The 25,707-nt window shown below is 43.4% G+C and overlaps 1 protein-coding gene across 4 annotated transcripts in view; it reads right to left on the bottom strand.

Moving 5' to 3' along the window:
* Nucleotides 1–261: 261 nt before the first annotated feature.
* Nucleotides 262–25,707, bottom strand: part of Ankrd55 (ankyrin repeat domain 55) — a 96,517-nt gene continuing 71,071 nt past the window's right edge. The window contains exons 9-12 of one of the 4 annotated variants that reach the window (XM_036207184.1): nucleotides 20,370–20,537; nucleotides 13,121–13,788; nucleotides 2,884–2,976; nucleotides 262–721 (exon numbers count right to left, since the gene is read on the bottom strand). In XM_036207184.1, the coding sequence (XP_036063077.1) occupies nucleotides 600–721; nucleotides 2,884–2,976; nucleotides 13,121–13,788; nucleotides 20,370–20,537 (1,051 nt within the window). In that variant the 3' untranslated portion in view covers nucleotides 262–599. Of the gene's footprint in view, nucleotides 722–2,883; nucleotides 2,977–13,120; nucleotides 13,789–17,237; nucleotides 19,388–20,369; nucleotides 20,538–25,707 lie in introns of those variants that run through there. The other 3 variants (XM_036207187.1, XM_036207185.1, XM_036207186.1) reach the window with 3 other exon arrangements.

The following is a 25,707-nucleotide window of genomic DNA, read 5'->3' as shown; positions in this document are numbered from 1 at the left end:
TTTGCAGAAGATTGTGTTTCAAAGCCATACACTGTGACCACAATAGGAATTTAGTACTGAATTTTAATTAAGTTTTGTCAGGCCAAGGAAGGATGGAAATAAATGTGAAGAACAAGCCTAGTTTTACTTTTCTTATATATATATATATTTTTTTTTTATTCAGCAAAGCATATACTTAAAAAATACAGAAAATCATCTAAGAAGCAAAAAAAAAAAAAAAAAAAAAAAAGAAAGAAAGAAAAAGAAAAAAGAAAAACCCACAAAAAAACCAACGGAGACAAAACAGCAAACATGCCACAAACATGAATGAAACATCCTAAATCTTCCTGACAGTTAATATGTTTTGTTTCTAAATTACAGTGTGTAGAAGGGCTCACAGAAACTCATTGACTTGGTAATGCTTGCACACTCGAAGATTCTAAGTGCATGTTTAGCTAGTATATTTGTTTGAAATAAGGAATCTTGAATTATAAAACTGTGAATGGCTTGTAGAACACAGCTTACTAAGTTAAGACTTTGTTCATAGAAACTAGAGTAATCTCACCCCTGGAGAGCTGAAAAATATATATCTTCTAGATTTCCGCAGAGAGCATCTGCAGTTAGTTTTCATCTTGGGTGGGATTGGCGGACCGCTCTCCCTCTTCAGCTGGTGGGCCATGTCCTCGTTGGCTTGGGATTGCTGGAAGGACTCGGTTTGTTCTCAGGGGCTCTCCAGATAGAACTGGATTGGAGAGGATAGAATGAGAGACCTTGGAGATTTGCTTCTCCCAGAGGCTACCCTGGGATGGTACAGGGGGATCCTGCCATGTCTCAAGGAGGGGGAGGGAGCTTGTTCTGAGAAGCCCTTGTTGGTGGGAGCTGGACTAAGGAGAAAAGCTGTGTGCTCACATCTAATCAGGCTTCCTACATGTCAGGGATTTGAAAGATGCACAAATACAGGATTGCAACAGCTCTGATCCCACGTGACCTGGCTGTGCGTGCCTGGCAGAGAAGTTCTCTGGGCTGCAGCAGCTGAGCACACAGCTCTGAACAAGCCTGGAGACATTTTGTGCAAACCTCCAAAGGCTCTCAGGTTTCTTTCAGGAAGAGTTCGGCTTTGTCCGATTTCTTTGCATTCAGCAAAATTGATTAGAGATCTTTGTCTTGTCTCCTGGAATTAAATTGTGAAAGCCTCTCTCTGGCTTTACTAGGCCACATTCAAGGCCAAGGGAGCTGATAAAGGTGAGTGCAGGCTGGAGACCTCACTTTGCACAAGTCAGTACAGGTAGAGGACCAGTCTGTCAAGGAGGAATCCTGGCTTTCTCTTCTAACTCTGGACAAATGGCTCCAGCTCTGAGTTGACATCACTATGAAAGATGACATTGTACCATGACCCCATAGTCACTGCTTTTACTTGGAGTCCTAGAACTCTTGGTTGGCCTCATTTAAACTCTAGCCTGGGGGAGAAAGGGCATCTTGCCAGCTTACTCTGTGTCAATAAATGTGCTAAGGGTCTCAGGCATGTACGCATGTTGTCTCCTGTAATCTTGACAGTCTCATTTAATGATGACAGTCTCATCATGCTGGCCTTGTTGCAGCAACAGAAGAGAAAGGGTTAGGAGCCTGTCTGGAATTGCTAGGCCAGTTCCAAAATGAGCTAACTCACAGTTGAATGCAGACGGGGTTGTGTGTGTGTGTGTGTGTGTGTGTGTGTGTGTGTGTGTGTGTGTGTGTTAAACAGGGTAGGATTGCATACAAAGAAGAAACTAAACTGGCTTGTTTCATGAGGCAGCTGATTAGCTTTTACATTTGTTTCTTTTGTTGTTTTTTGATTTTTTTTTTTTTTAAACAGAGTATCTACACCGCTCAGGCTGTACTTGAACTAGCTATGTGGCATAGGCTGCCCTCACATGCTGTCTCCTTGCTTCAGCCTTTTGAGCACTACCACGAAAGGCAGGAGGCAACATTCTTGGCCTCTGGCTTTGTTCCTGGTTGTGCTAGGTGCTACCTACGTGTTGCTGGAAAAGTCTTTTCTGAACTTAGTTCCCCTGCCTGTCTAATGGGCACTGGGAGAAAACCTGCCTCCTAGTATGGGTGTAAGGATATATCAACTCATAATTTCTAGGTGTTGGGACCCCTGTAATAGCATGCACGGTGATATTTGGGCTTATTCAGTTTGAAGGTTTCTAGTCTAAGAAGAGTATGTTTTACATTATGAGTGTTTTACATAAAATATTGTGACTATAAATAAATAAAGCTAACTGAAGAAAGCAAAAGAAACTAGGCATGCTGAGATGGACTGGCAATCCAACATTTGGGAGGGTGAAGCAGGAGAATTGAGATTTTTAAGGCCAGATGGGGCTCTACAGTGAGATTGTGTCTCAAACAAAACAGAACCAAACCAAACACATCAAGTACTTCCTTTCTGCTTAGGAATGTTTGCTCTGCAAGTAAATAATTGCTGGGTCCCACACAGAAAAGAAATCAATCATGTTCAGACTTCTGAGACTCATCTCACGTAGTACAAGCTGGCCTCAAATTCCACCGTTACACATCCAGGACTAGACTTGAACTTCTGATCCTCCTGAGTGCTGGAATTAAAGCCATGTCCCAACACATCCAGCTTAAAGTACATTCTTAAAGACATTAAATAATACATAGCTAAATAAACTTCTACTCTTTTGTTTGTATTTCAAACAAAATTCCCTGAGGGGAGAAAAGATTTTTTTTTTTAAAGTAGACATTACTAATTTCAAGGACCTTTTAGGGATTGTGCACAAGTATTGGCACCTGACGTTCTTTTGAAAAACAAAAAGAAAGGGAAATGCTGCTGAGTTTGTCTAGATGTGGTAATGCTTGTGGAAGGAGCTGGGGAGGAGGGTGGGAGGGGGTTCCAGTACTTACATTTTTGGTCGGGCAGAGGTGCGAGGCTGTTCCGAGGGAAAGGGAGATCCCTGAACTTAGGTCTGTTTGGGGAGAGATGCTGAAGAGCTTGTCCTGGGAACAAACACATGCATATCAATCACTTGAGACTCAACCAGAAGCAAATTACAAAGTCCATGGACAAGATAGTCACAAAAGTTGTTGAAGATCCTGTAAAGTAACCGACACAATGAAAATAATAATGGCCATACGCTATTATAAGCCACTCACAGCTTAAAGGAGAAGGCATTAAAAAAATGTTTTGTTAAATTTACACACCCATGGGGGGATGTGCCCGAGGGGGAGGTGGGTTTTTTGTTTTACTTTAAAAAAATTTTGGGGTGTGTGTGGAGTTCTGCCTTTTGAGCACTGGCGTCACAGGCGTGAGCCATTACAATTGGCCTCTGCCATTGCTCTCTGTTGTGCTAGGTGTTACCTAAGTAGAAATCTTCCCACCGCCATCCTGGGTCTAGAACTCAGGTCAGGAGACTTGGTGGCAAAGCACCCTTACCCACCCAGTCATCTGGCCACATCTAGAAGTCATTTTTCAATTGAACTAATCTAAATAAAATGTCATCCACAAGCACAATGAGTTGCTCTAAAGAGTTAAACTTATAAAATTATAAAGTTGGGAAGATGCCAGTCATGTGGATTAGCGGTGTCACCTCCTGTCTCGGCATCTCTGCTGAGTGTGAGTGATGGCTAGGTATCATTTTTCTAGAACAGTGTTTCTCAGCCCCTGCTGCATAGTCCATGGGGGTGAGTTTAGGTTATAGTTACTGCTGTCTTGGCCACACCCTGTTGTGGGATATTTGATCACTCTGTGAACCCTGAGATTTCATTAATTAAAGAAGATCAACCATGAGTCAAGAGGTGGGGCCAGTAACTAGATAACAGGAAGTAGCCATATAGGATCAGAGGGTGTCAGGAAAACAGATGGAGAAACGAAGAAACAAACAGGAAGTAGTAGGGAGGGACTTTGAGAAGCTCTTTTCTTTTCTTTTTTTGTTTTTTTCCCCATGGGAGTTGGCTAAGGAGGAAGGTCATCTGGCTGCTCCTCAGCCTCTCTGAGCTAGCAGGTTTTCACCCCAGCATCTGACTCCTGAGTCTTTATTGGTAATATGGTAAGATTGAGATTTAGTTTAAAAACAACACCCCAACTGGATTAAGTCAGAATCTTTGCAGGTGGAGCATCAGGTTTGCACCAGTGACTCAAATGTGAAGTCAGAACTAAAAATGACTGACCTACAAAGGATGATGCACTTGGGAAATGGCTTGTCTTTTTTTGTATTTTATTTTTTGGAGACAGGGTCTCTATTATGTAGCCCTGGCTGTCCTGGAACTCAATATATAAACCAGGCTAACCTTAAACTCATCAGAGATCTGCCTGCCTCTGCCTTCCCAAGTGCTGGGATTAAAAGCATATGCCACCATGCTTGGCCAAGAAATGGCTTATCTTTAACTTTGAGGCTGGCTGGCTGGGCTTTGCTGTGCTGGAGCAATGTGTGCATGAGAACCTATTTTTTGGAGCAGATGGTTACACCGTTGGCACTTTAGCAAGCTTTTAAGGACACTCCGGTGCTTTGTCTGTGGCCATCAAATGGCAATATTTCCACCACAGAAATTAACAAGCACTGACTTTTGAAGGCCAGTTGTTAAAAATTCAGCACGTTATTGATCTCAAGAGATGGATTTTCCAGATATCTGAGAGCAAAAGAAAATGTAAAAGTTACTTTTAAAGGGGTGGGTGTGGGGTGGCTGGAGAGAAGGCTTTGCCATTAAGAGTGTTTGTGGCTCTTGCTGAGGAAGAGGGTTCCTCTTCCATATGACAGCTCATAACTGCTTGTAACTCCAGGTCCAGCCCCTTCTTTGGGCCATTCTGGCCACTGTACATGTGTGATATACATACATGCAGGCAATCACTCATATACAGAGAAAGAGTTAGGGGCTGGAGAGATGGCTCAGCAGTTAAGAGCACTGGCTGTTCTTCTAGAGGACCCAGGTTCAATTCCCAGCACCACCTGATGTGTGTGGCTCACAACTGGCTGTATCTCCAATTCCAAGGGATTCAATACCCTCTTCTGGCCTCCTTGGACATCGGGCACACACGTGGTACACAGACATATATGCAGGCAAAACAATCATATGCATAAAAATAAAAAAATAAAATAAAACTATGTCCATAAAAAAAGGTATTGAAGTCCTTTTAAACATTGATGGAGTAAAATAGTGAACAAGAATTCCATCTTTGAGGCAGTTTGTTTTCCTGCTTCACCATGCTCTCCCTGGGTGATCTTGCTCAAGTGACATAACCTCTCTAAGCCCCAACTTCCTAATTTATAAAGTGATGAAACTAATTTTATGTCTTTCCAAATGTCTTGAGACTGAATTGGAGAATACATGGTCAGCTTTTAGCTTATAGCAGTGATTCTCAACCCGGGGGTCAAATGACCCTTTATGGGGACCAATATCCTGCATATAAGATATTTACATTATGATTCATAACAGTAGCAAAATTACAGTTATGAAGTAGCATTGAAATAATTTTATGGCTGGGGGGTTACTATGACATGAGGAATTATATTAAAGGGTCACAGCATTAGGAAGGCTGAAAACCACTGGCTTATAGGATAAAGTACTCAACCAGCCTTAGCAAAAACAAAACAAATTAACAACAAAATCAACCCCCCCTAAATGCACACAACACACCCAATTTTAGCTTTTGCCTAGTAGCCTGATAAGGAACCCAATTGCAGTGGAGCTCACTGAGTTCAAGACTTCTGTTTGGACAAAGCTAATCCTTAGGAGAAGAAGCTGGGGTGCATGAGCAAAGACTCCATCTACTTGGCGGGCTCCAAGGGCATGCTATGCATGGCAGTCACCTAAGCAGTGCCACATGGCGGAGACAGCAAAGATTGGTTTCTGTGGTTCATAACTTTGCTATTATATTTCATTCCTTTAACCTTGAAAGTAAAATAATCCAGGGTCCATTATTTAAAGAGGTAACATTCTTGAGTAGAATTATTTTAAATCCCCAGTGGGGTTACACTTGAGAAGAAATTTGTAACTAGATACAGCTAATTATGGATGCTTGTTTTGGGTAGCTGTTCAAGCTTTGACCTGGTAGTACTACCCCCATTGAGTCTTCAGTAACTGTCATGCCTACAAGCCAGGGCCGAGACAGGAGCCCTTAAACCTGATATCTGGATGTGCTGGCTCTCTTGGTTCCAGGATCCTGGACTCGGGAGGTAGATCAAGTAGAGTTTTCCAGAGAACACTGCTGGACTGCACTACACCTTTCCCAGACCCTGTAACCTATCCCTTCACTTGTAAGTTACCCCATAAAACACCCCCCCCCTTTTAACTACATTGGAGTTGCCTTAATACTGCGACCAATAGATGCTATTGGTTTGTTTATTTAATTTTGTTTTTGGAGACAAAGTTTCTCTGTAGCTTTGGAGCCTATCCTGGAACTCACTATGTAGACCAGGCTGGCCTCAAACTCAGAGATCTGCCTGTCTCTGCCTCTGGGAGAGCTGAGATTAAAGGTGTGTGCCACCACCACCTAGCATGGATGCTGTTTATTAAGTACCCTCTATTGTCAGGACTGGGCAACTGCTGTAGGCATGGTCTCATTCTGTATTGGTTAACTATTATCTTCCTCATTTGCCAAATGAGGACCTTGAGGTTTGGAGACATTTTAAGTATGTTTAAGGTCATTTTCTGGGAAAGGACAGAACCTAGGCTCCAGACTAGTTGTATCTCTACCTTAAAACTCACATTTTCCGATCTCCCTAGGCATAGAAGAAACCTTGTTTGCATGGGAGAATGGATAGTCATTTGGAAGGTTCCATGCTGGCCTTCTGCTCTGTTCTGAGGGACAGGACGGATCTGTACATAGCCCAAAGCTCTTTTAGTACTATCTCAGGAACTGTCGGGAACCTTTGCTCAGGGCCCATGCCTCCCATTCCGGACCCCGCCCTTCAGAAAGTCCGCCACAGGTCAGCCCCTCCCCTGGGGCTCCTCAAGACCATGCCTACAGGGTATTTAAGACCTGGTCACCAGACCTGCCATGTGTTCTCTCTCCTGCCTTCCTGGGGTCACCCAGGAGTTGCTTCTCTCTGTTTATTAAGCTCAACTGGCTTATTGCATCCCTAACAGGGATTTATTTTCTTATCAGGAACCTTCAGAGAACACACCCTGTGGGGGACAGTAAAATAATCAAGTCAGTAATTACCTGTTTAGAGCTCTCTTATTCTAGATCTAGTCTATGTTTACACAGGGCTAACAGTTTACACAGGATCCTGATGTCCCTCAGGAACATGCTGTGACACGCTGTATCAGGTCACCTCGGTAGAAAGGGGGTTCGCATTAGCTACTTTGTGTGTGTCTGCACAGTGTTTTGGAGGACCTTTAAGACCTAAGCCCTACAGAAGAGATGTCCTTGAATCCTGTAGACCTCGCTTATAAGTCTGTCTCTTCCTGTTGGAAGGGAGAAATCACTAGCCCTCTTGAGAGACGCTGCCTCCCTGACCCTTCCTCTAAAGATATTTGCCGACCAGCAGTTTTAGAATTGACCAGAAGTTGAACTCATGGGAAGAGAAGGCTGGAACAATAAATCAACATATCCTAGACTTGGTAAAACAGGACACAGAGTTTAAAACAGCAACAAAAACTTACGTCTCTGTAGATACCCTGCATTCTGTCAGCCATTAATAATTTCATGCTTATAGTTCAGCCAGTAACTTCAAAGAACTACCTCACCCCCAACCCCCTCATCCAATCCCGAGATATGTAACCCTCTGCATGTAAACCTTTCCTACATACACCCCTTGAAGTGAGTGCTCGGGGGCCGTCCTCCTCCACCTGCTGAGTCAAGTGTTGGACACAAACAAAGCCCTGGGCTTGTTTTGTTATTAATAAACCCCTGTGTGCTTACATCGGACATTGGCTCTGTGGTGGTCTCGAGACGCGGGCACAACACTGTCTAGCTCTGAGGCCTCAGGCAGGTGAGCTAACCTCTGAGAGTCTCAAGCGCTTTGTCTAGAAAGCGGGAAGTGAGAATAAAAATCTCTCTCTCTCAGTGTAAGTAGTGAAAAGTGCTCCGTAAGGAGGGGCCACTATTTATAGGTGTCACTGTGACCTTCAAACAGAAGATGCTTATTGACCTATGTAGCCCAGGCTGGCCTCCGACTCAGTGCTGGAATTATAGGTGCGTACCACTGTGCCCAGCTTGAGCTGGCTCTTAAAATATCGTAGGAATTTGTCACATGTCGTAGACAGAAGCTAAAATCATACAGGCAAAGATGTCACACAGTGGAAAGGTGGCAGGTTTTCAAGGAACTGAGAGGTTAGTCAGGAACTGCTAAGGGTGTGTGTGTGGTGGGGCTTTGAGATGGGAGGCACGCAGCTGAGAGTGAGGCACAGGCTAGCCCCCGCTGCGAGGGCTGTGTTTGTTTGTCCAGGTTAGGAAGTGGCCTTTGGTCCTGGAAAAGCTCCCGGTGGGTTTCAAAGCAGGGGTCACTGGTGCTGAACAACCTAGCCTGAAGAGTGCATTGTTGCTGGGATAATCTCGAAAGTTCTGGAGAAAGCTCTTTCTCAAGGGAAATAAGGAAGTGAGCTTTCTTTTCTAGTGACGGCCTGTAAATAACCAGGCTAGCAGAAAACACCCCAGACCTTTCCGTTCCATTTTCTCTGCGCGCGGCTGGAATGAATTACACTGAGGCTCTCCAAAATCCCAACTCATTCCGCTGAGAGCTCTTCCTCATGGCTCATGCGGCCCGCTGACGGCTCTCAATAAACACTGCGCAGTCAGTCCCGGGTGCAGCTGAATGTTTGGGGTTGCTGAGCAAGCGCAGGACGCACAGCAGCTGTCAGGAACTCAGACAGCTGCACCATGAGCTCCTGTTGGTGGTGCTGAACCCAGGCAGGAGAGAAGAGAGATCCAAAGCCAAAGGGACCATGCACCGAAAGCCAGTGCCACAGAGCTAGCCAAGTGGTTCACTAAACTGAGGTTTGCTGTAAAAACCTGGAAGTTTCGCGAAATTTCAACCAGCCCAAAATAAGCAACTTCAACTACTTCAGTGAACCCTTTTGATTTTTAAGCAAAATTTTATTACATTTGTGTATATATGTATGCATTTGTCTATCTGTTTTTCTATCTATGTATCTATGTACCTGTCTATCTGTCTACCTATCATCTATCTACCTATCATCTACCTACCTACCTACCTATTTATCTGTGTATGTATGTATGTATGTAAGTATGTATGTATGTATGTGTCTGTCGGTCTATCTATCTATCTATCTTTCTGTCTGTCTGTCTATATCTATCTATCTATTAATCTATCTATCTTTCTGTCTATCTATATCTATTTATCTATCTTTCTTTCTTTCTATATCTATCTACCTACCTATCTATCTATCTATCTATCTATCTATCTTTCTGTCTATCTACATCTATCTATCTATCTTTCTATCTATCTTTCTTTCTTTCTATATCTATCTGTCTATCTATCTGTCTATCTATCTGTCTATCTATCTGTCTATCTATCTATCTATCTATCTATCTATCTATCTATCTATCTATGTGGTCATGCAGATGAGCAGTGTGCTATTAGTCTCCCCTAGCATGACTTAGATAACATCTCTGCTATAGATCATGTTTCACAGACTTGAGGTGATTTTATAGGAATCACCAGCTATCCACTTGGGCTGGTGCAGATATCTGGTGAGGGACCCTTTTGAGGTAAGAAGGCAGAATTCTACCCTCAGATCGTGCTCACAATGCCATCCTGAACTTGCATCTTTGAAGAGCTGCAAAGTTGGATGATACACACATGGGTCACCTCACCTCTGATTATCTTTCCCCCTGCCCTACACCACCAACATCTATAGCCTCTAAATACTCTCAAACGCTGGCCTTGGGATGGAGCTCTGGGATTTGGGTGTCGTGTCCCCCCCACCCCTCCACCCCTGCTTGCTTGGCTCTGCTGCCAATCAACTTTTTCTCTTTTGCAAACACTGATTTCAGCAATTTGGTAAACTTTGAAGAGGGTAGCATACCTGTTTTGATAGCAAGTGAAATATCCTCTCCCTCTTTTTGAGACAGGGTATCACTAGACCTTGAACTTAGACTACCCCTGCCTCAGCCTCTTGAGTGCTGCCATTACAGGACTGTGCAACTGTGAAGAATTGCATCAGCCCCCTATGTTGTTGAACCATGACTTTGGCTTTCTGTTATAGGTAGCTGAACCCAACCTTCACTTATATTAGACAGAAAAAAGAACAAGACTTCCAAGTTTTCAAAGGGTTCTCTAAAGGAAGCATTATTAGCTTGGCCAGGTTAGAACTAATTCCAAAAAGGAAGGCTCGCCTGTAGCTCCAGCGGCCACTAAATTGTCAAAGGTGGTAGAACCGTGGGTTCTCTCTTTACTCTTTGGCAGCAACAGTATAAAAACATCATCTATGCCACCAGCCAAAGATTTCAGTGCTCTGTGGAGTAAGCCAAATCTTAAGTGGCTCAGATATCAGCAAACAGCTTTCATGTGAACATCCATAATTATCCTGTGTTGAAACACATATATGCACATTTAAGTATATGAGAAGATCCACATTCTTCTTTAAAAACTTTGTGCATCAAGCATATGTCAATGATGGAGGAGTGTCCAGTATGCTGCATATAAAATAGGCTGGTTGGGGCTGGAGGGGTGTTTTAGTTAGGGTTTGATTGCTGCAAAGAGACACCATGACCACAGGAGCTCTTATAAAAGAAGACATTTAATTGTGGCTGGCTTACAGTTCAGAGGGTTAGCCCATTGTCGTCGTGGCTGGAAGTGTGGCAGCACACAGGCAGATATGGTGCTGGAGAAGGAGCTGAGAGTTCTACATGTGGATCCAAAGGCAACAAGAGAGAGTTATACTGGGCCTGGCTTGAGCATCTGAAACCTCAAAGCCCATGCCTTAGTGACACACTTCCTCCAACAAGGCCATACACCTCCTATTGTCTGGTGACCAGGCGCTCAAACACATGAGCCTGTGGGGCCATTCCTATTCAAACCACCACAAGGGTGGCTCAGTTGGTAAAGTGTCTTTCAAACACAAGGATCTGTGTTTCCCAGAACCCATGCAGAACTGCTGAGTGTGCTGCCTTAATCTTGTGATCCCAGCACTAGGCAGGTGGAGTCAGGAGAAACCCTGGGGCTCACTGGTCAGCCAGTATAACTTAATTGGTAAACCTTGGGTCCAATGAGAGAGAACCTGTCTCAAATAGGTAGATGGCATTCTTGAGGATGACATTCAAAACTGTCCCTTGACCACCAGGAGTTAAAAAATAATTAGTAAGAAAAATTCCACATTCAAACAGAAACTTGACCTTTCCATACTAAAAAAATAAAATAAAATAAAATAAAATAAAATAAAATATTGGTTTTTCCTTTTTTGAACCTAGACAGATATACGGTTTTAGTAAATATATAATTTTCTCCCTTAACCTACTACCAGAAAAAAAATAACTAAAGTATATTGATAAGGAGTAAGTGATATAAATAATTCTGAATTGTACTGGGAACAGCAGCACTCAAGAGGACCATGATGGCTCAGAGTTAATCAGATTATTATTGTTATAATTATATATTATAATTATATTTATATATTTACAATTATAATTATTGTCACATGAGAATGTTGGCTTCAGTTTCTCAAGAGAAAGTTAGACTCTTTCTGTAGATTTTTATATAAAATGTCAGGATTTAAGTATTGGCAATTGATTTATTTAAAAGCAAACCAAGGCACTATGTGAGCGAGCAGAATTGGGGAGTCGTTTTACAGCCTAAGAGGGGCTCAGAATCCCTTATGAATTTTTTTTTTTAAGTAAAAATAAGAGCTGGGCAAGAAGACATAAACTTATAATCCAGCACGTGGAGGGTAAAGCAGAAGACTAGGAGTCAAGGTTATCTTTGGCTACATAGTAAGTTCAATGCTAACCCTCTAAAAAAGCAAACAGCAAAATAAAGTGCTTAGTGTGATGCTTTATTTATAATGATGGAATATTAATATGTTTTTGTTTGTTTGTTTTTTTGTTTTGTTTTGTTTTTCAAGATAGGGTTTCTCTGTGTAGCTTTGAGCCTTTCCTGGATCTCGCTCTGTAGACCAGGCTGGCCTCGAACTCACAGAGATCCGCCTGCCTCTGTCTCCCTAGTGCTGGGATTAAAGGCGTGCGCCACCACTGCCAGGCAATATCTTTTAATATGTAATATTTATATGTATATAAACTGTAAGGTTTTAAATTATTATTATTTTTTTTTTTGAGAAGGGGTCTTACTATGTAAGTGTGGCTGGGCTTGATGTACTCACAGAGATCCACCCACTTCTGCCTCCTGATTCAAGGTGCAAGCCAACATCCTCCCCAAAATTTAAGTTCTTCACTATGATAATTATTACAAGGGGATATGTAAAGAGTTCCTGTTTATTTGCAGAAATTATTTTTAAAGCTCGGGACAAGGTTATTTGAGTTTGAGAGCAAAACAGCGGGACAGAAAAGCTGACACTTCTCGAAGCTGTCAGGAGCAGGAATATGGAGAAGAGGAAAGAAAGATCTCATGTTTGTAAGTATAGGCCTATACCAAATGTGTAAAATGTGTCTGGAAGCATAAGCTAAAAAACTGAATGACATTGGTAGCTTTGTGTGAGGAGAAAGGGAGAAGAACCATGCAAGCCTTTGGTGTGTGGGGAGGTATAAACCAAATGTGCAAATATGTCACATTTTTTCTACACAGGTCCAAACAAGGTATTACCATTTTTTTTTCCCTCACCACAGGTGTTGGTGGGATAGATCTCGGGTGGAGACTGAATGACGGTTTAAAACACTCAACTAAGTGCACAAGAAAATTAGCATCTTGGGAATGAGAGTGCCACAGAACTCCAGTAAACAATCACTTTTCGAGGAAACAGCAATACTCTTTGTGCTTCTGTTGCTGTTTTTCAAGAACAGCACACTTTTACCTCAGCACACTCAGGGTGGAAAGGCTGAAAGTTTTTACTTCCCAGAAATCTTCAAACGTTTCTTTTGTCCAGGAAAAAAATAAAAGCGACCGTAGTTACTATGTGATTGCCCTTGCCTGCAGGCTACTCATCTGGCAGTTACTAGCTTAACTCTACAAGAGACACTCCATGCATGAGGGAGGCCTTTGGAAAGAGAAGAAGGAAGGAAGGCCATTACCTGGTGAGGGATTATGTAGATGAGGAAGATGAGGTGGCCCAGAGGGCTCTTGGTGACCAGGCTGGCCAGCAAATAGCCTGTCTAGTAACTTATCGGAAGAAGACACAGTCCAAGTCTTGGAAGAGAATGCTTGATTAGTGTCCCCCTTCAAGGGATTGTCTAGTGACATCTGGCAGCCAGTCCTATTATTTAGTAAGTCCTGTTCACTCCGACTTTTCTGAGAACGTTGGGCAGGATGCTGAGGACCAGAGCTCATGCCAGTGTGGGAAGTGGCTCCATGGGAGGCTGTCAGGAGGCTTTGGCCCAGGGTGATGGGTGGGAGACTCTGTGTTCTGATTGGTGGCAGCCCCTTCCGGGCCAGAGGTTTCCTTTCTGGCAAGAGATACTTTGAATTCTCTGAGGTCTTCTTCTTAAAGACAACCATAGCCACCTGGTCCCCAGGCTGATCTTGGCAGTTGGTATCCACGACGACGCTGTCAAAGGTGGTGATGATGTCATTGACTTCCGAGGTGCCCTCCTCCTTATGTCTGTCCCTGCTGTGGCCCTTGTGAGTGGCTTTCTGCTCTTCTTTCTTGTGTTTGCAGAAGATTTGGTTGAGCATGCTGAACCGTCCTTCCTTCTTTTGGGGTCGACTGTTCTGGGAAGGAAGAGGCCGAGTAGGTTCTGCTCTAGAGGAACAGAAAAGAACGAGAGTGCCATGCGAGGACAGGAAACAGGGGAAAGAAGAAGATACTGACACCCCAACCCCCATTCCATCTGCTTCATCAGCTCATCTGGGCTCATCCCCAGATGCCTGCAGTCTTCAAGCCAAGGTTCTGCTCAAGGACCCCACCTTCTGTTAACTCCTTGCACAGGTGGTACCTCAACACCTCTCCTCTCTCTGAGATGGGGACTCTCTACGTAACGTAGCGTCAACCCCATCATCTCTTTGCTTCAACCTCCTGAGTGCTGTGCTTATGGGCATGTGCTACCCACGTCTCTCCATTCCTCGGGTCAGAGTCTTGTCTCCTTCCCCATTTTGTTGCCCTTTGACGGTATTGTACGTGTATGTAATGTAATGCTATACATGCATGTAGTACATTTTGGTCATTTCATCCTAGCTCCCCTCTCTCTCATCCCCTTCCCTCTCCTGCTGAGACCAGTTTCCTTTCCAGCACTCCCACTGAGGTTAGCTAGGGTTTCTTGCATGAGTGTGGGAGGGAAGTTTTTCCTGGGACATAAGCAACGTATCACGGTTACACTGCTGGAGAAAATGACATCCTATCCCCTGAGCAGAGAATTCCCTAGGGAGGATCCCTCCCCACTCATGCTGACATTTGTTGACAGGTCCAGTCCTGCACAGGTCTTATGCAGATAACCGCAGCAGCAGTGAGTCCCTGAGTGCAGCATGAGATCCAGAAGACATCTTTTGGCTGCGCATCTTCCCGGCTCCTGGCTCTTTGTGATGGTCCCTGAGCCTTGGTGGGTGTGGCACAGCCATCCTACTCAGGACTCTGCACTCCACTTTTGCTTACTTTTGGCTCTTTGGCTGCTTGATGGGTTTCTGCATTAAGTTCCGAATTAAGTTCCATAGAGGCTATTTTCTCTTTTCTCCCTCCCCCTCTCCCCTCCCTTTCCCTCTCCTCCTCCCGCCACCTTCCTCTTCTCCCTACATGTGGAAGCCAGAGGTTGATGTGCGTGCCTTCCTCTGTATCTGTCAACTTTATTTATTTAATCTTTAACAATTATTTATTGTTGTTGTGAATGACGGTTCTCTGAAAGAGGCTGCATCTCCTACTGATGCTTCTGCAATTAATTAGATTAAAACTTCAGGAGTGTTTGGGATGTTACAAATCCAGAGTCAACTTATCTCAGGTCACTTTCAGTCTTCTTAATAGCCATGGATGGCCCTCCTCTGTTGGTGACCATCAGGTAAGTCCTTTGGAGTAAACAAGCTGATACCTAGCTCCCATCAACCAAGAGACTAAGAATGTCAGATAGTACCAGAGACCCAGAGCAGAAATTCCCCCGCTCTGTTCTAACCTGCCTACCAATTGTTTCCATCAACATATCCGCAAGATTTCTGGATTCACAACTGTCTGTCTTCTGTTTCTATAAAAACTTCATCTTGGTCATGTAGATCTCATCCATTTCTCTGTCGTTGGGGGATCCCTGTGTCTTTCTTAGGGTCCTGTTTTCTAGGAAGCCCCTGGAGTTGTGAGTAGCAGTCTAGTCATCCTTTCTTTTACATCTAGTATCCTCCTATGAGTGAGTACATACCATGTTTGTCTTTCTGAGTCTGGGTTACCTCACTCAGGATGGTTTTTTCTAGATCCATCCATTTGCCTGCAAACCTCATGATGTCATTGTTTTTCTATGCTGAGTAGTACTCCATTGTGTATATGTACCACATTTTATTAATCCATTCTTCAGTTGAGGGGCATCTAGGTTGTTTCCAGGTTCTGGCTATTACAAACAATGCTGCTATGAACATAGCTGAGCAAATGCTCTTGTGGTATGATTGAGCATTCCTTGGATATATGCCCAAGAGTACTACAGCTGGGTCTTAGGGGAGATTGATTCCCAATTTTCTAAGGAAGTACCATATTGATTTCCAAAGTGGCTGTACAAGCTTGCATTCCCACTAACAGTGGAGGAGAGTTCCTCTTGTTCCACATCCTCTCCAGCATAAACTGTCTTCAGTGTTTTTTATCTTAGCCATTTTTACAGGTGTAAGGTGGTATCTCAGAGTCGTTTTGATTTGAATTTCCTTGATGATTAGGGATGTTGAACAATTCCTTAAGTGTCTTTCAGCCATTTGTGCTTCCTCTATTGAGAATTCTCTGGTTAGCTCTATAGCCCATTTCTTAATTGGACTGTTGGGCATTTTTATGTCTAATTTCTTTTCTTTTCTTTTCTTTTCTTTTCTTTCTTTCTTTCTTTCTTTCTTTCTTTTTTTTTTTGGTTTTTTGAGACAGGGTTTCTTTGTGTAGCTTTGCACCTTTTCTGGATCTCGCTTGGTGGACCAGGCTGGTCTCGAACTCACAAAGATCCGCCTGCCTCTGCCTCTAGAGTGCTGGGATTAAAGGCATGCGCCACCACCGCCTGGCGATGTCTAATTTCTTGAGTTCTTTATATATTATGGATATCAGCCCTCTGTCAGATGTGGGGTTGTGAAGATCTACATGAGCAAACTGGATGGGGGGTAAATGAAGGGCAAGGATTGAGGGAAAGAGAGCTTAGGGGAGCTGGAGATACTAGCTGGATCAAGAATAGAGAGGGAGAACAAGGAAAAAGAGACCATGATAAATGAAGACGCCATGGGAATAGGAAGAAGCAAAGTGCAGGAGAGGTCCCCAGAAATCCACAAAGATACCTCCACAATAGACTACTGGCAATGGTTGAGAGAAAGCCCGAACTGACCTACTCTGGTGATCGGATGGCCAAATACCCTAACTGTCGTCGTAGAAATCTCATCCAATGACTGATGGAAGCAGATTCGGAGATCCATGGCCATGCCCCAGGTGGAGCTCTGGGAGTCCAATTGGCAAGAAAGAGGAGGGATTGTAAAAGTGAGAATTGTTGAGACCAAGATTGGAAAAAGCACAGGGACAAATAGCCAAACCAGTGGAAACACATGAACTATGAATCAATAGCTGAGGAGCCCCCAACTGGATCAGGCCCTCTGTATAAGTGAGATAGTTGATTAGCTTGAACTGTTTGGGAGGCACCCAGGCAGTGGGACCCAGACCTGTCCTTAGTGCATGAGCTGGCTGTTTGGAACCCGGGACCTATGCAGGGACACTTTGCTTAGCCTGGAAGGAGGGGACTGGACCTGCCTGGACCAAATCTACCAGGTTGAGCTGAATCCCCAGGGGAGTCCTTGCCCTGGAGGCGATGGGAATGGGGGGTGGGTTGGGGGGGCGGGAGGAGGGAGGACAGGGGAATCCGTGACTGATATGTAAAATTAAATTATAAAATTAAAAAAAAATTAATGCCAGGCGGTGGTGGCACACGCCTTTAATCCCATCACTTGGGAGGCAGAGGAAGAGGCAGGCAGATTTCTTTGAGTTCGAGGCCAGCATGGTCTTCAAAGTAAGTTCCAGGAAGGCGCAAAGCTACACAGAGAAACCCTGTCTCGAAAAACAAACAAAACAAAACAAAAAAACTTCATCTTGGAACGTGAACTTTTAAGTAACTCAAATCTATGTTGCCAGGCCCTTGACCACCCACATTTGGCTCAAGAATAAACCATCTCTGATCCCTTTTGAGGAGAGATTTGTGTTTTTGTGTTGACGTTGTATGGTTTGCCTAAGTGCTGGTGCTTACATACCAGGGCATATCTGTGCAGGTCAGAGGGTAACTCTGTGAATCTGGTTCTCTCCTTTGACCTTTCTGTGGGCTCCAAGGATAGAGCTCAGACATAAGCTTGCGTAGCAAGCTCCTTTGTGTGCAGAACCATGTCTCTGGACCAACATTATTATGATGATTATTATTTGAGACACAGCCTCACTGAATCTGGAGCTTGCTTATTCAGCTAGGTTGGCTCAATAGCAAGCCACAAACACTTCCCGTCTCCATTTCCCCAGCGCTGGGATTACAGCTGTGGGCTACTATGCCTGCCTTTTACATGGGTGCTGGGGATCAAACTCAGGTCCTCAGGCTTGTTGTGCAAGTATTTACTGGCTGAACCATGCCCTGAGCCTCCAGAGGTTAGCCTTTCAATGACCTCATGGCAATCTGTTTTCAGTTATCAATTGGTCAAGCTGAAAATAGCTTAAAGTGTTCCCGCTCTCTCATCTCAGTGACAGAGGCATTAGAGATGAAGAATAAGGTGTGCATTCTGCCTCACTGGGCAGGAGGAGGATAGGAGCTGCAGAGGTAACTGGCTCTCTGCTCCAAGTGAGAGATCCCAGGGGGTCCGGCAGCAATGTCATATGCATCCAGCATCTTGCACATTTCATAGTTTGCTCTTTGTTATTCTTTCACATCATAAAAAACCCCAAATACAGTTACGAAAAACACTCTACTAAAGGAAACAGGCAGAGACGAATTAGTTTGAGTTTGAGTTCCAGAGGAAGAGGAAGTCATGTGTGCCAGCGGTCGGGTGTGGCAGATGTGAGCAATACTCCACTCACAAGCAAACTCAACCGAAAAAAGGTTAGCGGCAGCTGTTTGGCGGGCTTGCTCAAGCTGAGTTTCCCCGAGGCGTTGTTCTGTTCCAGTTCTTTGGAAAGTCTATGCTATTCTCTTTTGAGGCCACGGTCAAGTCCATGCTTTCTGCGTTAGGGATCAACCTCGAAACTGGACCCATGTGCAGGCTGCCAAGGAGGGACTGCAAAATTACTCTTCAGAATAAGATACTGTAGTCTGTTTGACAACCACCAGCACTACATTTGGATGCAGACAATGGATGCTTTCTCACTATGAAAACAGTTTCACCACTATCTTTTCTCTGTTCATACGTACACACATGCATATTTATATGACTATATATCCGTTTATACTTTTAAATTGTTAATACATTTTTATCTATCTCCCTTTCACCATGGCAATCCCATGATCAGTGAATGACTACCCAGAATGGAGACTCCCCACGTTACTCAGGTAGCTGTGTAGCAGAATGTATGAATGATGAAATAATACAGGAGAGTCTAGAGATACTTGATGAGCCTGGACAAGAAATCAAGGCTTTCAAGAGTTTGCATCATATCTGTGGTATTATATAAGCAACCAAGAGAAGAGAAAAGCTGACTAAATTTTGTATTTATTGCCTTCACATTTTTTTTTTCATAATAGTTTCTGGACTGGTGCAGTGGTATTTTGTTGCTTATGGGTTTATAAATGACTTTTTAGTGCATATAAGCATACTCCCTCGTTTTCTTGGTTTGAAATCCAGTGGGTGGGACAGTTTCTTGACTTTAAAGCACGCTGATTTAAAGGCAGCTGTCAGTCAGGTCTATCAGTCTTGTTCTGCAGTGGGCGCAGCACCTGATGACTGACGCGCTCTGTTTGGAGGAACAGTGCCGAAACTGAATTTGTTCTTGGACAGCAACCCAGTAGATCTGATGACCTTTTGTTGCCTTGAGGTTTGATTCACCAACCCCCCTAGGAGAATTAAGAATTCTGATGTGGAAAGCTTGCATGGATTTGCACGGAACAGAGCCTAGAGGGACATGAAACCTGACGACTGATTGGTAATCAGTCCGAGTGTTAGCAGAGAAGGGAAAATCCTGGTGCCATTAATTTCTCTCTTCATTGGTGTTGGGCTTTGACCAGATGAAATTTCTATAGCACAGAAAAAAATTCAATCAATGTTGGCTTAATTGTCTAATTAGAGGGGGGGAGGGGAGAGAGAGAGAGAGAGAGAGAGAGAGAGAGAGAGAGAGAGAGAGTGAGATTTACCAAGAATGGAAAAAAGTGCTGCTCTTATTATTTCTCTTGTTTTGGAAAATAGCTACATTAAACGAAGTTAATAGTTATTTATTCATTTATCAACGGTGTCTCCTTACACAGAGAGCCCAGGCTAGCCTCAGACAGCCCAGGCTAGCCTCAAACTCACGACCCTCCTGCTTTTGCTTCCAGAATCCCAGGATTACAGTTACACTAGTGTTCTGATTAAAATATGTTTTTTTATTCTAACATGCAGCAAACACAAGCTTACTACTTAAATAACAGAGAAAATATATTATGAAATTTTTCTAAATATTTTAACACCATAATATGACGGCTGTAACTCAGATTTTAAAAAGCTTTTTTGGCATCTTCAGAAAGTTTTGTAAGTGTCTCAAAAAACGTGACCTAGGCATAAGGACTGGAAAGAGGAGGTTCACCACCTGTGTGCCATACCTGATGACTTCAAGCTGGGACTCATCCTGTTGCACATAATGGAGACCATCTCACTCTATGTTAGATGACAGCTGACACACACACTTAATTAGATCATTAAAAATGTTACTTATATCACGTCATTCTGATATTATTAAATCACTGTGACCACTTGATGGACCAGCGGATAAAAATGCCTGTCACCAAGCCTGATGACCTGTGTTCCGGCCCTGGACCTTACATGATGGAAGGAGAGAAACTTCTGAAAACTCTTCCCTGACCTCTACATGTTCACTCACACACACACACACACACACACACACACACACACACACACACACACACACAGAGGTAGTGTTGTTATTGCCGGGTTTGCATGATGGTGGTTTGGAGAAACGTTAATGTCACAGATCTTTGAGAGGAAGACACCAGATAAACTCACCGGCCTCCTTGGGAGAGGAGCCTGACGCAGGCTGTGTGGCCGCAGTAGAGAGCGTAGGCTAGGGGCGTGCTCTCGTTAATGTCCCTCAGGTTGCTGTCCATGCCCAAGTCCAGCAGTGACTGGACGCACTCCGCTTTTCCTGCAGCTGCAGCCCAGTGCAGGGGTGTCCTGGGGGAATACCACAGGAGAAACACAAGGAGCTCAATGAGAACCTTACAGGCAGCTTAGCCCTGGTTGGCTTCCACCCAGAGTCAGGCTGAATGAGGACACTGCTATCCACAGTATGAAATGGTGTGTGTGAACCTGGCTTAGGAGGCTAGGGTGTGTAAGATGCTTCCCGCCACCTCTGTGCATTCTGTCTGCTCTCCCATCTCTGCCCTTTCTGAGAATTTCCTAGAAGAGGAAGGAAGTATGAGTGGTTTTTAAGGCTCTTTGTACACAGTGCCACCTGCTTTCCAGGATCGCTGACTCAGTTTACCCTCTAACAGCTGAGTCCATACTCCTTCTTGCACAATGAGTATATCACCATCTTTTAAATCGTTGTTAATTTAGTTGGCAAAATGATACTTCGATGTTTTCCTTTGCATTTCTTTGCTTACTAGTAAGGTTAAATTTGCCATTTGAATTTCTTCATTGAAATCACTCTTAATGCCTTTTTTTTTCTATTTTTTTTTTTAAGGTAGGTTCTCACTGTATAACAAGGACTAACCTTCAATATATACTCTTTCTGCCTCAGCTTCCCAAGTGCAGGGATTATAGGCATGTGCCACTATACCAATTTCTATTGTCTATTTTTCTATTACAATATTACTGTTTTTCTTGCTAATTTGAATGAACTCTTTGCGGACTAAAGACACTGACCATTTATAGGTCATCTATACAAACCTCAATAATTTTTTTATCCAATCTTTAAATTTTTAGTGATTTTCTATTAAAAAATGGAAAGCATTCACATTCAATTACGTTGCATTTTATCTCTTTCATGTTCAGAAAGTCCTTTCATAACCAGAAGACAGATATTCACCAATACTTAACCATTTGTTAAATTGTAAAACCAGTGTTTTCTGAATAAAATACAGAGGAACCAGAACACAGGAAGAAATGTTTACAAACCACATGTTCCACAAAAGGCTTATAAGTAGAATACATACCATAATACATACATACAATACATAACTGAACAATAAGATGACAAACTCACTTGGAAAACAGCAAAGGATCAAGTAGCCATTTCATAAAAAAAAGATGTGTGGGTGGCGAGACACTCAGGATGAGGTGCCACAGGCTCAAAACTACCTGTCAACCAGCATGATGGCACACACCTGAAGTCCTAGTACCCAGGAGGTTAAGGACAAGGATCTCTGTGAGTCTGAGTCCAGCCTGGGCTACATCGTGAATTCCAGGCCAGTCTGGATCAACAATAACAAAATCGTCACTGGGGAAATGCAAATTAAAATGGCAAGGGGATGCCACGTACCTGTAAAAATTATGAAAATAAATAGTCGATGCTAGCAAAAAAATGTAGAGGACCTGGAGTTTGCCTGCAATCTTAGTGGATGTTTTACGGGATTAAATATCCTGTACTATGTGACCCAGGAATCCCACTTCTGGATATCTAGGTAGAGAAATGAGAACTTACATTAACATGAAATCCTGCTCTCAAATGTTTATAGCAACTGATCATAACTTCCCCAAAAGGAAGCAAACCACCATCCTCCCTGGGGTCAATGGATAAACCGTGGTTCCTCCACACTGTGGACTATGCCTCAATGACGTAAGCAACAGGCCACCAGAGTGCAAAAGCAGAGCTGAACCTCAAGTGTATTCTGCCAAGTGATACCAGCCAGGCTCAAAGGGTCCCACTGTGACCTTCCCTCTCCTAGAAATCTGGAACCTGAAGTTCTCCGAGCACTGACACGTTGAATGTTACAAATGGAAAATTCTATGTCTGACCCTGTATGACAAGTCAGGGCCAAAGTGTAAGGGCACTCAAAATGTTTTATAGAATTACTCCCAGGCTGCGTGTTTAAACACACTGCATGCTTAGATTTGGCTTCATTTCAAGATGCCTTGTTACAACAATTCAGAAGTCTGAAACACTTCCCATCATAGCATGGTAGCTAAGGAACGTGCAACCCACAGTCACATCTCTGTGACATTCTGAAAAGAAGAAACTAAAGAGAGAGCTAATCTGTGGCTGCCAGGGCTTAGCATGGGAGTGTGTACCACTCTAACAAGGCAACATGAGTTGATGTTGGAGTCAATGGCATTGTTAGGAATTTTTTTTTATGTTGACATATAATCTATCCACGTTAAAACGTATAGATGTGCACATATGCACGCACACAAAAGGAAATTTTTAGTGGATATAGACTAAGAAGAAAGTCAATATTTGGATTAAAAATAAGAAATGTGGTTTGGCATGGTGCTCACATTTATAATTTCAGCATCCAGGAAGCTGAGGCAGGAGGCTTGCAAATTTGAGGCCAGCCTAGGTTATAGAGTAAGTGTTAATCTCTGGGTATATGTTTTTCTAATACATGGCACACTTTTCTCAACACCATTTATTAATGTGACTGCATATTCTTTTCTGCTTTCCTCTGCCCTCTCTTTAAAGGCATGGTTGACTTAATACTTAATCTTAGAGGAGAGGTGTGGCAGGGTAAATATGATAAATCATGTTTTCCTGTGTCCAAAAGCCAGGCTCAGAACTGGGAACAGATCTGACGCAAAGGCAACATATTTAACTGCTGATAGAAAGGGAGTTGGCCTCCCCAACCCTGGACAGAGAATTCTCCCTCAGTTGTCAAGGCAGATGTGACACAGGGTGCTAAAGGCCTGAGAATGTCACTCAGTAGTAGAGAAGTAGAGAATTGCCTAGCATGTGCCAGGCACTGGATTTGAACCCCACTACCATTAAAAGAGGTTGTTAAGAATACAAGGGATGCTGGGTGGTAGTGGTGCATGCCTTTAATCCCAGCACTCAGGAGGCAGAGCCAGGTGGATCTCTGTGAGTTCAAGGCCAGCCTGATCTACCAAGTGAGTTCCAGGAAAAGTGCAAAGCTACACAGAGAAACCCTGTCTCAAAAAACAAACAAACAAAAGAACACAAGGGACTACCAGGCTTTACAACAATAGGCACCAGAGCTCAGCTTCTTTGGTAGAACTACTGGGAGGGTGGAGCCTGTAATGTCTGAGTCACGTGACAAGCCAAGATCACCTGTAGCCTAAGCTCGCCATGCTCCCAAGTACAGCTCAGAGAAAGCAGAGGCTCATCAGACCTGAGAGGACACAGACCAGCATCAAGAGGGCCATCTCCAACCTCTGTTCTTAAATAGTTTGGTATTGTGAAAATTCTATAATCAGTCAAAAGAGATGGAGGTTACATTTTCCACAAGTCTAAATAGATGATAGAATTGAGAAAGCATAGGGCTAGTGTGATAGCTCCATGGTAGTATGCTTGCCTAGCATACTGAGGGCCTAGGTTCAATTCTAGATTTCCATACTTGGAAAAAACAATTAAATTATAGAAAATAAAAATTCTTATAATGTCTAGAAGCCTTGGTTGTGTCAAGGCATTATTACTTGACATAGTGAATATTCCACTCTTTCCCTTGGATCCGCTTTACATACATTTAAGAAAAAACGAGAGCATTTCACTCACTGTGTTGTACCTACAGCACACACTGTAACTCCTAAGCTCCTTCAGGGTCGCAATCCAATGATCACTGGAAAGATACTTGGACAACATCACGCTCTTTATTATATCATGGACAAAACAGTTCCAGGTAACAGTGTACTGTGATTTTTTTTTTTTCAAAGCTCCATGAGAAGCAAGAATTTGGATAGTTCATTTTGATACCCTGTTCTAGGAGGTCTTTAAGTGCTCCAGTGTGCATCAGAACTTCTTGTCTAAAGCAGAAGTTGGAGTCTCTAGCTTAGCTAATGTGTATATAGAGTTCCCCTTGGGTGGGCGTGGAGTGAGAGCGTCGTATCTCTGTATACACTGCAGAGTATATTCACTGTAAATAAATAACTTCTCCCTTAGCTGTAGCTACATGTTGTCCTGTGCTCATGTGGGCTTGGAGATTGTAGACTTGTAATTGCTTGGAAATGTCAATCAGATCAGAGGTGATGAGTAGCCGTGGCCTTTAGGCAGAGGTGATGAGTAGCCATGGACATTAGGCTTCTGGAAAATACCGTGTAAAGGGACCAGACACCTGAATCTACTATAGTTTTAGTTGAGATTGGATAGGCCATATTTTTGGATGATGAACTGCCACACTATCAGGTTCTGGTTTCTCCCCCGACTCCCTTAAGAACTGGGATTAGGAAGGCAACGTAGTGTCATTTCTACGAATGAGGTCTCCCTTGCAGAAAATTACCAAGCTTCCTGTTTCTCAGCCAGGAAAGGAAGCAGTCCTGGGCCAGCAAGGAAGGGCACAGGATGGCAGGCCTCTCCTGGGCCTTGTTCTAGGACCTAGGCTCTTGGCAGAAGGGCATGAAGGAGAGAGCCAAATGATCCTCAAGCATGGGAGCACCTGGAGGTGGGCAGAGAAGGGCCTTGGACCCAAGTATGTAGAGAGTGTCTACGTACATTGTGTGGCCACTTGGTCCCCATACTCAGATTGTGTTCTCTGTGTGTTAACTCCCATTTCCACATTATGACACCATAGAGGGCAATTTATCATCAATACAGTGACCTATCACACTGTGTGACTGAATGCGCAGTGACCTATCACACTGTGTGTCTGAATGCGCAGTGACCTATCATACTGTGTGTCTGAGTGTGCAGTGATCTATCATACTATGTATCTGAATATGCAGTGACCTATCTATCACACTGTGTGTCTGAATGTGCAGTGACCTATCACACTGTGTATATGAATGTGCAGTGACTATCACACTGTGTGTCTGAATGTGCAGTGACCTATCTATCACACTGTGTATCTGAATGTGCAGTGCCCTATCACACTGTGTATCTAAATGCGCAGTGAACTATTACACTGTGTGTCTGAATGCTCAGTGACCTATCACACATGTATCTGAATATGCAGTCATCTATCACACTGTGTATCTAAATATGCAATGACTTATCACACTGTCTGAATGTGCAGTGACCTATCACACTGTCTGAATGTGCAGTGACCTATCACACTGTGTATCTGAATGTACAGTGACCTCATACTGTGTGTATGAATGTACAGTGACCTATCAGATGTTACAGGTAAGATTTGTTTCATTTTCATAAAAGAGCTCTCTAGACAATATTTTACAAGATGAGGCAACAGCAGATAATTCTCTCCATTTAGAGGGAAATTGCCAGTGAATTCAGTTG

The sequence above is a fragment of the Onychomys torridus genome, chromosome 15 (genome assembly GCF_903995425.1).
Source record: "Onychomys torridus chromosome 15, mOncTor1.1, whole genome shotgun sequence".
NCBI lineage: Eukaryota > Metazoa > Chordata > Mammalia > Rodentia > Cricetidae > Onychomys > Onychomys torridus.
Note: the sequence above shows the minus strand (reverse complement) of the source record. Positions and strands in the feature narration are given on the sequence as shown.